Source organism: Natrix helvetica, assembly GCF_964273705.1.
Source record: "Natrix helvetica genome assembly, chromosome: 5".
In the NCBI taxonomy this organism is placed as follows: Eukaryota; Metazoa; Chordata; class Lepidosauria; order Squamata; family Natricidae; genus Natrix; species Natrix helvetica.
In genome coordinates this window covers 59,077,374-59,090,460 of record NC_138551.1, presented here as the reverse complement: position 1 = coordinate 59,090,460, position 13,087 = coordinate 59,077,374, and the positions used below count along the sequence as shown (strand labels likewise).

The window sequence follows — 13,087 nt, the reverse complement described above, 5'->3', positions numbered from 1 at the left end:
ATCAATTTTCCTGGGATTTCTTTGATCTTCTTAAAAGTGTCTCCCATTTTCCTCTACCCATGTTTCTCTATCTCATGATATTCTTAACTTATATAACTGTCCTTGTCCTTCTTGATGGATGTTTTGAGTTTGCATTCATTTTTTATGCATCCTTGTTGCCCAAGGCTTCCATTGTCCATTTTTCTCTGGCTATCTTAATATACTTTTTCTTTTCCTAAAGGCCACTTTTCTAAAAGGAAAATATTTTTTTCCTCTTTCTATTTTTCTTTCTTTTTGCTTCAGTTTCTGTCACAAATGCACTTCATTTGTGCCATACATTCATTTTACATTTGTGATTCTCTGATTCTTTAGTTTTCTTAGACTAGAGTGTACAACATTTATTTATACTCGCACTTTGCATCTGGAAACATTCCATATGACTGGATTGCATCCAGGAATTTAATTCAAGTATCTGCTGATGTCCTTGTATAGAATCTACTATTATTTTGCTTGTAGCAGATGTGGACAATAGAAAATAATTTTCACAAAATTCTACTACTCATGAACAAGATGCATTATCTGTGAATTTAGTCTAAGATTCCAGTTAAAACCTTCAATGCAATAAGATATATTTTTAAAAAACATTCCCTGGTATGTATAGTAATTTAAACAAATGAAATTTAGCAGCTGTCTCCTACAAATTAATCAATGCTCACTCTATTCATAATGCAATACTAAAGACATGTAAAGTATTCCACAAGTATATTTATCATACAGTAGATTTCTTACCAACAGGTTTCTCACAGACAAGGCCATCCACCTTAGCTGTACAAGGATTTGCTTTTAAACCTGCTACTTCAGCCCTTTCAAGATAGGCACAGAATCCAGAGTCATTTGGTTCTCCAGGAAGCCACTGCAATGTTGTATTAGTAAAGGGAGACATATCATCCCATCCCCAGTAGGAGATGTTAATCTTGCGTAGACCCACCCAAGGAGATATCTTCTGTGAAGGAGAATGCAAAAAGTCCATTATCAAATTATCAAAGATGGATTATTTTATTACATATTACTTGTTACGTATTACAGCCATGTTAATGATACTTTGCACAACCATCTGAAATTATGTGAAATATAATTTCATATTATAAAAATACATTATTATCACAGACAATCATAATCATATAAAATACACTAACTACAATTATTTAGTGTTGGGTCTTAAGATTAATTCTGGACTATTTTTCCCTCTAATTTCAAACCAAGTACACATAGGACTATTTTCCACTTGGCAGTTTGTGCTACTGACTAATATAAAACACTTAAATGAATAAATAAAAAAATAAAATAACCACAAATTCTGACATACACAGGTAAATTTTACAGATAGGTAAAATTTATATATTTGGGAAGAATTTTTTTTCTACATACACTTTAAAGCAGGAATAGAGACTTAATTTTCCCAAGAGGCCATGAGAACTGTGACTGTTGTGGAGGGCCACCATGACACCAACTGATACCGCCCCATCCCAAATGTTGATGATGCCCTACGCCCGACACTGCACCAATGCTTTGCCCACTCTTGCCACAACAATATCCTGTCTTTATCGCTAATGCTTTCCCTGTTGCTGATGCCACTGATGGTGCAGGCTGGACTGGGACCACCCATAGGCTGTATATGGCTGTGGGCTGCAAAATTACCATTTACAAATCATTTCAATCATCAAAACAATTCTAGGTGATGTATGAGACATCAACACAACAAAACAACTAGGAAACAAAAACGAACATTTTTATATCTTAGAATCAGTTAAAAGTAGTAGTTAAGATAGTGGCTTAGATATTGGAAGAATGGGAGTTCTAGTCATCTGTTGGGCATCTGCCAGCTTATAACTCTGGACCACGAATCCACTCAGTTTCACAATGGTTAAGTCATTCAATCTTACAAAGATTGCCATTCAATCTTACAAAGGTTAAGTCTGAGCCAGTACTTTCTCAACCATACTCTTGGTAGACATCAAGCAGAATCACAGAAGCATCACTTGGTTGGCCAAGAGTTGAGATAAAATAATATCTACATATTGATTAAACGTGATCACATGCCATTATATGCCTTCCCACCGAACATAAATGTTGGGTTAATCCAGCAGTAGTAAATACCCTTGGATGTATATTGCTAGAAAAATCACAACAGTAAAATAATAGGTGAGGAAATGTTATGGCAATTTGAGAGGACAACTGGGAGGCTTTACTATACTGTAAATATACTATACTATACTATCCAGATGTGTGATCTCAACACTCAGAATTTCCACACAACATAGTGATTGCTAAGTTATTGGAATAGCAGCTCACATAACTGGAAGTTGCTATGGTTGGGAAACATTATATTAAATTATGTCTGTAACAAGAAGGTTATCTAAAATGAACTGAAATGCTCTAAATCATGACCGTAGTCTGAAGGTTCCAGCTATCGTATGAAAGAAATTTAAGGAAATCTCAACGTATCTCTGGCAGCTGATAACACATTCAAAATGACATACAGAATAAACAGAAAGGGAGCTATAGAGAGGAATGAAAAATAAATTACTTTTGAATGGAGAGAAAATCAGAAGTGAAATATTTTACACAATAATATTTCATTAAAATCTTTGATAAGTAAACAATTACTACAAATGCATGCATTTTTCACTATTCATTGAATAGCACATGTGATTATTTCAAAATAATATTATCTTTCCTTTCAAAAATTTAAAAAACAGTAACAAATGGAATAGCCCTTTCACCAATCAATAGCTTATTGTAATGACAAGACATGAGAAACTAGATTCTTTGATTTTGAGTGGTTCTATATCATTAAAAAAGGAAATTACAACACACACATGATTTGAGACAAATCTCTTCCTAAATGTATTATTGCATTTTACGTAGTGAATCTGGAGTAATTTATTATTTGAGGAGGAGAAGTAGTAACAAAGTTCCAAAATGATTTAATAATCTTCTGATTAAAATTCTTATTTTTAACAGCAGGTATTGAATATCATGTAATTTGTAAAGTGGGGAATCTGAGGCAAGCCCAAATGTAAATACTCGGCCATTATTTATGTCTTTGATAATGCATTATGAAAAGCAATGCAATTTCCTTATTATATCAATGTGAGATTTCTTTTTTCCATCTAATAAATATATACTCTGCATCATAGCAAAATCATACCTCCTAATTTTGGCATGTAAGTATGCAGGGATGACTCACACCCTGGTCAGCACTTCTTTATCCTCCTAGAAGGAGATATAGAAGCAACTTCTATCTCTGGAAGGAGATATAGATGCATAGGTAGCCGCACAAACAGGCTGAAGAACAGTTTTTATCCATGGGCTGTCAGACTCCTAAATGAAAAATAACTCTAGAACCGGGATGGCAAACCTATGGCACGCACGCTGGCCAGCTGACTTCAGCCTTTTTTAAAGCCATTTTTCTCCCTCTCCAAGCTCCAGAGGCTTTATAGGAGCCTGGGGAAGGAGAAAAGAGCCTCCCCCCCGGAGGCCCTCCGGAGGCTTCAGGAGCTTCCCTGAAGCCTCCGAAACACAAAAAAACGGCCCTATGGGCAAACTGGAACTTCGGGAATGGACTTCCGGTTTGCTCATAGAGTCGGTTTAAGCCCACCGGAGGCTTCAGGGACCTTCAGGCAGCTTCCTTGAAGCCTCAGGAGGACTAAAAACGGCCCTACGAACAAACCGCAAGTCCGGTTTGCTCATAGGGTGGTTTTTAGTCCTCCGGAGGCTTCAGGGAAGCCTCCTGAAGGTCCCTGAAGCCTCCAGAGGGCCTCTGGGGGAGCAGGGGAGGTTGTTTTTGCCCTCCCCAGGCTCCTATAAAGCCTCTGGAGCCTGGAGAAGGCGAAAAAAATCATGCAAAAAATGGGGGAACGCCTCTCATGTGCAAATGCGCACAGGGGGGTTGCACGTTGCATTATGAGTGTGGCCCACCCGTGCACGACCCCCCTGCGTTCCCCCTCTTATGGCACACAAGCCAAAAAAGGTCCACCATAGCTGCTCTAGAAGAACATAGTATGACTGACTTGTGGGGCCGGCGCAAGTGCAATAAGTTCACATGGTGCAATAGGACTAGGTGTTTGTTAGTAGGAGTCAGTGGGCTAGGGATTTTTTGTCTTTCACTGTGAGTTGTATTGTTTTGGGGGGGGCTGCATGAAGGGAGCCTCAGCCAATTTCATTGTACACATGTTGTACTCTGATAATAAAGGTTGGAATTGATTTGTTTATGAGTCGAGGCTAATATGAATGTTTTAAAAGGGAAAGAACCTCTTCGTGTAAAATCAGTCTATAAAGTTATTTTGATCCATTAATTGTGATAGGAATTAACCAATCAGCTTGTTTCTAAGCCTGACATCAGGGGCCCTGGCTAGACTAGAACTTCCAACATCCTATTTTCTAGCCTGCTGCCTTAACTGCTGCACCAACCTCTCCTTAGTTTATTTATTTATTATTATATTTATATCTTGTTTTTCTGCTTATATAAAAAGGCAGCTTGTATAAGTACTACCACATGTGAAAATATTCTATTCTGCATTAGAAAGATTAATAACTTCACTTAGCATAAAGAAAATGGTATCTGCTGCCTATAAGACAGAATCTATGAATAACATTTATGTTTTATGAAATAATTTCTCTATTAATAAAGAAGAAAAGTAAATCAAGAGCTACTGTATCAATTGAAAGGAAGAACCAGATGAATTGTTAGCTTCATATCCCTTTCCAATTGTAAAGAACAGTTCTCTTAAATATAAATGCATAGTTCCAGAAGGAAGACACCATATTATTTAAAGGATGCATATATACCCCATTTCTTTATTTAAAATTTATGTTTTCCTCCCCCCCCCCTTCAATTAATATTAAAAATTCATTGGTAATTTAGTGGAAGAGCTAAAAATAAAAATTATAAAGATCAATGTAAAGTGATCTTTAGTTATCATTTTCGTTCTTTCCATAAATAAACTTGGGCAATCCCACCTAATTGAAGGAAATGCAACCAAAATGTTTTCAGAAATGATAAAACCAATGACAATATGCCACCAATGATATTAACTGGGTGATTAATTGCAAACATTGCAGTGATATTAAATGTATTTATTTTTTTAAAAAACCACTTCTCTAGATTTGGATTCAATTATATAAACAATAGTTTTACTAATTTTAAAAAACTGGAATTCAGATCTATATTGCAGATATTCTATTACTATAGAATACTATTACTATACTACTCACTTTATTATGGAGTAATAAAAATAAGAAATCCTTAAGCAAACACTTCAACTACATAATACATCAGCAGATCCTATGTACATATACTTGGTAACTGGTTGAGTAAAATGTATATTTGTTTCTATGATTTGGCATCACTATTTCCTAGAAATAAACCCAAACTCCATTTTATATACACTTACAAATCATTCAAGTTACCTGGACAGTGTACTTCTGTATTTCATCCAAAACGAACTCTACCTCTTTGGAAGTTGTTAATGAAGCAAGAATCCCATTTAAGCCATAACAATAAAGTCTAGCATTGTCATAGTTTTCACGACTAGAGTTTATACGAAGGCAAGCATCTCCAACATGATTCCATCCTTCTCCACATAAGTGAGCTTGTAAAAAAAATTACACAAGATTAAAAGTAATTGTATTTTTTAAAAAATCTACTTTGAACAGCAAAAGATATCACCTTTCAAAATACTTACTAAATGTATCATGTCCATTATATATATAATAAGCTTCATATATGCTTTAAGGGAAAAAAAGTATATACACAATTCAACAAATTGAAGCTCTAAATAAATTAGTGCAATTATATGTGAGCACACATTGACACTTGCTAATTACTGAAATATGTTCAATGTGCTTAGAGATCAAGCTCTTTATGATCTGGTCTACTACCTTCTTAAACATTGATATCAATACCTCTTCATTGTTCTCTTTGAAAATAAAAACACCTGCTTGCCTCCAATAAAGTTATATTATATCAGTGTTTATCATTTCTCAAAGAATTCAACTTCTTCTTCTAATAACCTAGGATAAATTTCATAGGGCCTACAAATTTAAACTCAATCATAACAACATTACATCCCCTAACCATTTTTCTATCAGTCTCAACCTTCTGTCCTACTCTTTTATCCTGCCTTCAGTTACCTGTGGAGAACACAAAACTGAATAGATTAGTATTTCTGTATCTCTCTTACATTTTTCTCACTTTTTTATTTTGAACAAAAATAAAGTCCTTATTGAGATTATTAGTAAATGTATTAATATAGCGACTACTGTAAAACTATAATAATAACACATAAAACGGGTTAGGGTTGCCAGAAAGTAAGATGTTTAATAAGGATTTTCAGTCAAAAAAGCTACCTGTGCTCCATACATTCATAATCTTTAGAAAACATAGTTAATAGGAGTTTTGGAACTTACTGAACTTTTATCCAGAAAAATATAGTTACGTTTGAATCAAATATAATGAAACTTTGATTTAATGGAATCCCATTTATTTGACTTTGGATGCAAGAGACAAAATATTTGTCTACACATGCAAAAGCAGGAACTACGTTCATTGCATTCAAATCAGCACATAAACAAGCGCACAAAAAGTTGATGGCTTTTCTTAGGGAAATTTACATCATTTACATTGATAAATGGCATAATTTATGCTATGACTAAATCACACACATACACACACACACACACACACACACAAACACACAGAGTCCATTGTTGTTATTATTGTACTGATTACACTGAATACTTAATATCACAGTTGTCTTTGTCAAATTGGAAATAATCTGAATTCCTGCTATGACTGGCCCATTCTTTCTTTAACAGAACAATTATGTGTTATTAAATATTACATTATTAAAATATTATTTTAAAATAGTTTCTTTTCTTTTTACCTGGTAAGGCTTGACATTCTTGCTGTCGCTGATCCCACTGGCAATTGAGGTTTAGTGAACAGCTTTTGCAACTAGTCAACTTGTTACATATCTGTTCGTTTCTTACATGACATTTGGTGTAGTTCTTCACTGACTAAAATATAAGCACATGTACAAATTTTGTTAATTTTCAGAAAGAAGTAAAAATAGCAAAAAGTCACAAGGAAACTTAGTGGTTGACTTCGGGCTGTTCGCTCTCCCTCAGCCTAGGAAGCAGGCAATGGCAAATCACTTCTGAAAAAGTTGCCAAGAAAACTGCAGACTTGTTCAGAGTTACCAGATGTCAAAACCGGATTTGAGGCATGTGGACACACATGCACGTCTGTACATACACAAGCACACTGATCAAAAAATTAAGAATAACTTGAACATCATCATCAACAACATCAATAAGCAGCTACTGCCAAGAAAAGCAGGAGTTATCATTTAGGTTCTGATGTTTATCTGTGCACTTATCCATGTGTATCTTCTTCAAAATTTCAATATAAAACATCCACACAGCCATAATTCACTAGAGGAACATATGTTCAACACATTCTCGTAAAATAGCCAGGAAGTTGATGATAGGAAGCTTTTCTTCTTGTAATCAAAGAGACCTATTGCAGTTATTTTGAGGGAATGAATATAAATAAAAAGGAACTTTTATTTATTTATTTATTCATCAAATTTTAAAATAACTACAGATAGCCTGAACAAGGTTTAAAATGGTGCATTTCTTTACTTTTCCATCTATGCTGGACAATGTGGGGAGTAACAGCAGACCAACTTCGGCACAGCCCTTTCTGTCACATACATAAAATTCAAATTGTGGTTCTCTATCAAAAAGGCATTTCATATTAAGTGGACCTAATGATGTAATTCATTTTAGTCCTTTCAACAAGTGTTAAACTTCAGTTCATAGAAGTTAATAATAGTGACACTTCTGAAATTATATGCAAAACTCCCTTGTAGGTTTTAGAAGCAATTCAGAAAACTCACTTTCCCAGGATTGGCCCAGTTTTGGCTTCTGCTGGCCAAATGGTGTCACAAGAATTTCCTTTGGGCTACTGACAGTCCTGTGTAATGAAATGAACTTTTCCCAACATTGTCAGAAGGAAAAGAATGATCAAGGTTTTAACTCCAAATTTGGAAAAATAAAAACCTTCATGAAGAGTAACTAGAAGATCAAAAGATTGTCTGCTAACAGACACTTGGACTCAGTAAAGAAATAAATTATAAACTTCTGGACAAGAGAAGAAGATATCTCAAGGCAGACAAATTAGATATTAATTTCAGATCAATTATGGTAGGCATAAAAATTATGGGCCTTGTTACAAAAGAGAGAGACATGCTAGGGGTGGGAAGATAGAAAAAGTGGAATTTAACCTGGAGCCGTGAAAAAAGAAGAAATGGAAAGGAACAGGCTAAGAAATAAGGAAATAAAACATAATGGTTTAAAGTATGAGATTAAAAATATTCATGAGCAAATCTGGGTAAAAAAGGATAAAGTAAAAGGAGAAGTGAATTAGATGAGAAGTGAAAAGTCCAAGCAAAGACAAGAAGTCCAGTTGCCTTTTGATTCACACATACAGCAAATATGCTATCTGTTAAAATTAATTGGAATTGTTGATTAAAGCAGTTGTAATCTCCAATTTTAGCTAGTATCCTGGAACATGCATTTCCCTTTATAAATTAATGAAAGATAAATGTGTTTCATGTTAAATCCTCTATATTAGAAGAGAGATATAAGTGAGAATTACAAGAAGAGAAAAATTAAGATGCATAGGATCTGAGAAAGAGTTCAAAGGAAATGAGTAAGCTCAGGGCAAAAAAATGATTATAGACACAGGGGGAAAAAAGGTAGCAACATTAAAAAAAAATCACTGACTATAACATCTATACAAAAAGGAGTGGGATGTGAACCTGTGAAGAAAAAAATGTAATTGTTGCAGTCTTGATAGCAGTAGAATAACCATTTATCTTTCCCTTCTAATTGAAAATATAATTTTCAAATTTAAGAATTAGAACTTATGCTATTTTAAGCAATTGCTAAACCAAGTAGCATTTTGCTGTAGATTATAAAAAGACTGTTATTAAGATCAACTTAGAAATAGCCTACAAAGAGTAGGCAGGGCCAGCGTCACGATGATATGGTTGTGTGGTCTCAATGCTCTGACACCACAGCCAATACTTTTGTCATGGGGGGGGGGGGGGGTTCAATGGACCTAAACTGTCCCGAAAAGATGGTGAACAGGAAGAATATGTCTTGCTGATTTTGGGGCTATCGCAAAATCCCGGAAAGAAGCAAGAGAAGTTCTTCAAGCCGGCAACAAAAAATCCAGCCAAGGCTGACAAAGTCGGGGCGGCTTCAAAATGGAGGATATGGAAAGAGAAAGTGTTTCCAGCTGGTGAGGAATTTTTATTGTTTTAAAAAAGAGTCTGCCTATAAAAACTTAAAAATTAATTTAAATGGAAGAATAGAAGATTTAAGTGGCGAAATTAAATTTGAAATGGTTTTGGACAGTGGTTATCTCTTTTTTAAAATTCTTTTTACATGGACGGAATTTCTACAAGCTTTTTAAAATGAATGGATCAAGTCTTCTTCTTCTTCTACCTTTTCTTTGTGATTCTCCGTGATCTATAGAACAAAGTTTTCTCCTCTCATTGTTGTAGATACTTTTCTAATTCATTAGAAAAACTCATTTAAAGATCGGATTACTTTTTTCAATTTGAAATATAAAATAGTCACAAAAAATAAACTTTTTAACAGTGCTGCGCTGCTCGAATGCTGGGAGGTTTTCTTGAACGGAATTTGTGTATTCAGGCAGAACTTTCTTTGTTTAGACTTGCGGCTTGGCTACAGAGTGATGGGAAGGGGAGCAGATGTCCCTTAGAAGTGCACTCAAAGTGAAAACAATGGTCTTTGTGAACGTATGCTTCAATCTTGTTGACCTTCCAAGCAAGAGCAGCTGTGCATGATAATATGGCATCTCAGGAGAATATAGAAGCTTCAAACGTTCAAGGAATATTTGCAGAATTGCAAAAATTATTAAATACAGAGGAGAGAATAGAAAGAAAAGTGGATTACTTGGAACAAAAAAATCGCGGATGCTTATCAAATACAAAATGAGGTGATTGAAACTAAAAAAAACCGAAGTGCAAGATGAATATAAAGAGATTAAACCGGTTGACATTTATGGCAATTGGTCTATTTTTGAAAAAAGAAAGAATGGAATATCGAAAGAGGAATTAAATGGAGAGGAGATTTATTTCAAAGAGCAAGATATAGAAGAAGAAGAGAAAATTAAAGAACCTATGGACTATGGATTCTTATCGGCAAAAATATTGATAACACTGCTGACAATCAAAGACAAGCTGAACAAGAAAACAGAAAGAGGGCATCAAGAGTACATGAGAGATTTTACAAGCAAGGAGTTGCTAAGAGAAGTCCATACAGATCTGATTAAGAAAATGTTTAGCACATTAGTTCCACAAATGGCAGAAGATGAGAGTGTTTTGTTATTGGAAAGATAAAGGTTGATAAATGGAAGAGTATAATTCAAAACTAGCTGAACTTAGTGAAATTTAGTGATAATAGGTATAGTTAAATAAAAAATTGATAATGATAATAATGTATACAATGTGTAGTGTTCTGATAAGCAATAACTGGATATGAATATTAAATGATAACCATGAAGGGAAGGCTAGAAATCCTTTTGGATTATATATAAAGATTAATAATAATAACAATAAAAAAGAATTAAATTAGACAGAGTTAAGTTTTGATTATTAGGGGGATAATGTTAGGATATAGCCAAATAATGAAAGGATAATGATAATAATTCATATATATGTATGGGTATAAGGAAACTGGATGCAAATTGTAAATAGTGATTTTGAAAGGAGGATTAGAAAATTTTGTTATTAAATATTACGGATGTTTAGCTAGAATAGGACATAAGGCTTCAATGTTATTTGAGGAGTTTAGAAATAGTAAATGAAATGCCAGTATGTGGTTATGTACTAAATTTTTGTATATTTTATGATGAATGACGTTTAAATAATTACAGTCAAATTAAAGTGGAGGTATGAAGATGGTAATATGTATAAACACCTGAGATAAAATACTAGAATTAATATGAACTAAAATTGATGACGGTGGAAGAGATGCACGAAACCAACTGTGTTTTTGTAACCAACTGATACTTTCTACAGTATGTAAAGAAGAAAGTTCTTTATGTTTGTTTTGAAAATAAAAAATAAAAAAAATTGTGGCAAAAAAGAAATAGCCTACAGAGTTGGCTAACAAGGTAATTAAAAACATGATAAGACAACAGCATATAAGTATATATAAACAAATTATCTGGAATGAAAAGTTGCAAAGCAACAGAAAATTCATCTACAAAATATGCACAGATAAATTCTAGTAACTTTTTAATACCTTTTTGCATTTAAGTTGGTTCAGTCATTATACATTATTGACAATCCTTCCTGATATGTACATTACAATGAATTTAAATTGCAAGTAAGCACCATCTGCTCATTTAATAACAGTTCTACCTAATATTCCCTGTTAACACATCATTATCACAATGTCAAATTTCTGAACAGTTTTTAGCTGTTCCTGAGAATGAATCCATATGGTAGCAAACACGGTTTGGTAAAAGTAATAGGACGAGGGAGCCCACAAGTTTTTTATTTTTTGTAGATACAATTTTCTGATTGCACAAAATCTAAAGCTTTTAAAAAAACCATTTAAAAGATATTTTTTAAAAATGGAAAAACCTTGCTCATAATCCATATATTGCTCTTTTATTCAGTATTACTTTTATAATCAGGGTATGAATATAAGTATTGCTTTTATATTCAGGGATGAATAACTTTTTGGGTATGTCTTGGTAATCTAGTATAAATGCAAATCCAATAAGTAATTCTTGTGTATACTAAGATTGCAGTAGAATTAACATAATAAAATCAAAATTGATATAATGTATCAGATTGACAGGTTTAGGATGCATATATTAATTGATGCAAAGTAAGACAGAATGGTGAGGATGAATTGTATTTTCTTCTGAGACAGGCTTTATTTTACATTTGTATTTAACTGCTAATCACCTTAATCTATATCGAACAGAGGGAGCTGAAATAGGACCTATCAAGGAAATTGACACCAGCATCTGTGTTTCATTCCCAACAGTATTGTTCATTTCTGGACTGGCACTGAAGACAAAGTGAGCCATAGCAGAAGCCGCTGTGTGACTCTAGAATTACTTTATTGAAGTTCGTATTATGTAGTAGTAATTGATAAAGTTTGAAACAATATTTGTTTTTCTATTCCTTCATATTCTCTATTGCCTTCCTGTTTTCTTTGAGTTATAAAAAGCAATTATTGCTGGTTTATTGCATTCATTAGTTAATTCCCTTAAGCTCTAGATGTATATACAATGGCTCAACTTGAATATAGTACTTCGTGGTTTCTTTTGTTCATTCCAATTTTCTAGATATTTTAAGCATTCCCCTGCTTCTTATTAATTCTACAAATGGCATTTCTTCCTTCCTGGGTTTTAAGAATGTCTAAATACTTACTAGCAGTTAGATTGTAACAATTCTAAGATACTTACATAACCTTCCTCTCTAACAAAAGGAACAGTACTTTTTTCTCACATTTTCCCTTCCATCAAGCCATGATTTCCTGAATCTTGGGCAAGGTTTCTATTTAGAAAGGCCATGGCTCTTTTTCAGATTATCATGAAAGAGTCTTGTGCATTATTTGTTTCTTTATCAGATCTTTTTCTTTTCTTTTTACTACCCTGTAATCCCTTTAATCTAGGTAGAGGCAGGATGAATGAATGTAGCTGCGTGTTTACTGGCTGGATGCCCTTCCTGATGCCTACATAAGAGTTCACATAAGATATTTTCTCTTTGCAGCCTGATAGAAAAACCTGCCTAGGATTGAACACCATCGTAATCTATTCTAATTCTAGGTGGACACTAATTCTAAATTGGTTTAGTTAATCGGGGTTAAAAAGAAAATATATTGTTATTACTGATAGTCCTTAATAGACTTTTGCTGAAGCCTGTGCTGAAATGACATTATTGGTTGTAAAGTAAAAGGAGATGAAGTAACCTCTTTATTTTTATTC

General features: G+C 33.8%; 1 protein-coding gene across 1 annotated transcript in view; it reads right to left on the bottom strand.

The window, feature by feature from the left end:
* The window catches only part of ATRNL1 (attractin like 1), a 536,103-nt gene that overhangs the window by 412,688 nt on the left and 110,328 nt on the right, over positions 1–13,087 (bottom strand). The window contains exons 14-16 of the mRNA XM_081954366.1: positions 6,927–7,059; positions 5,452–5,633; positions 769–982 (exon numbers count right to left, since the gene is read on the bottom strand). Of these exons, the coding sequence (XP_081810492.1) occupies positions 769–982; positions 5,452–5,633; positions 6,927–7,059 (529 nt within the window). The remainder of the gene's footprint in view (positions 1–768; positions 983–5,451; positions 5,634–6,926; positions 7,060–13,087) is intronic.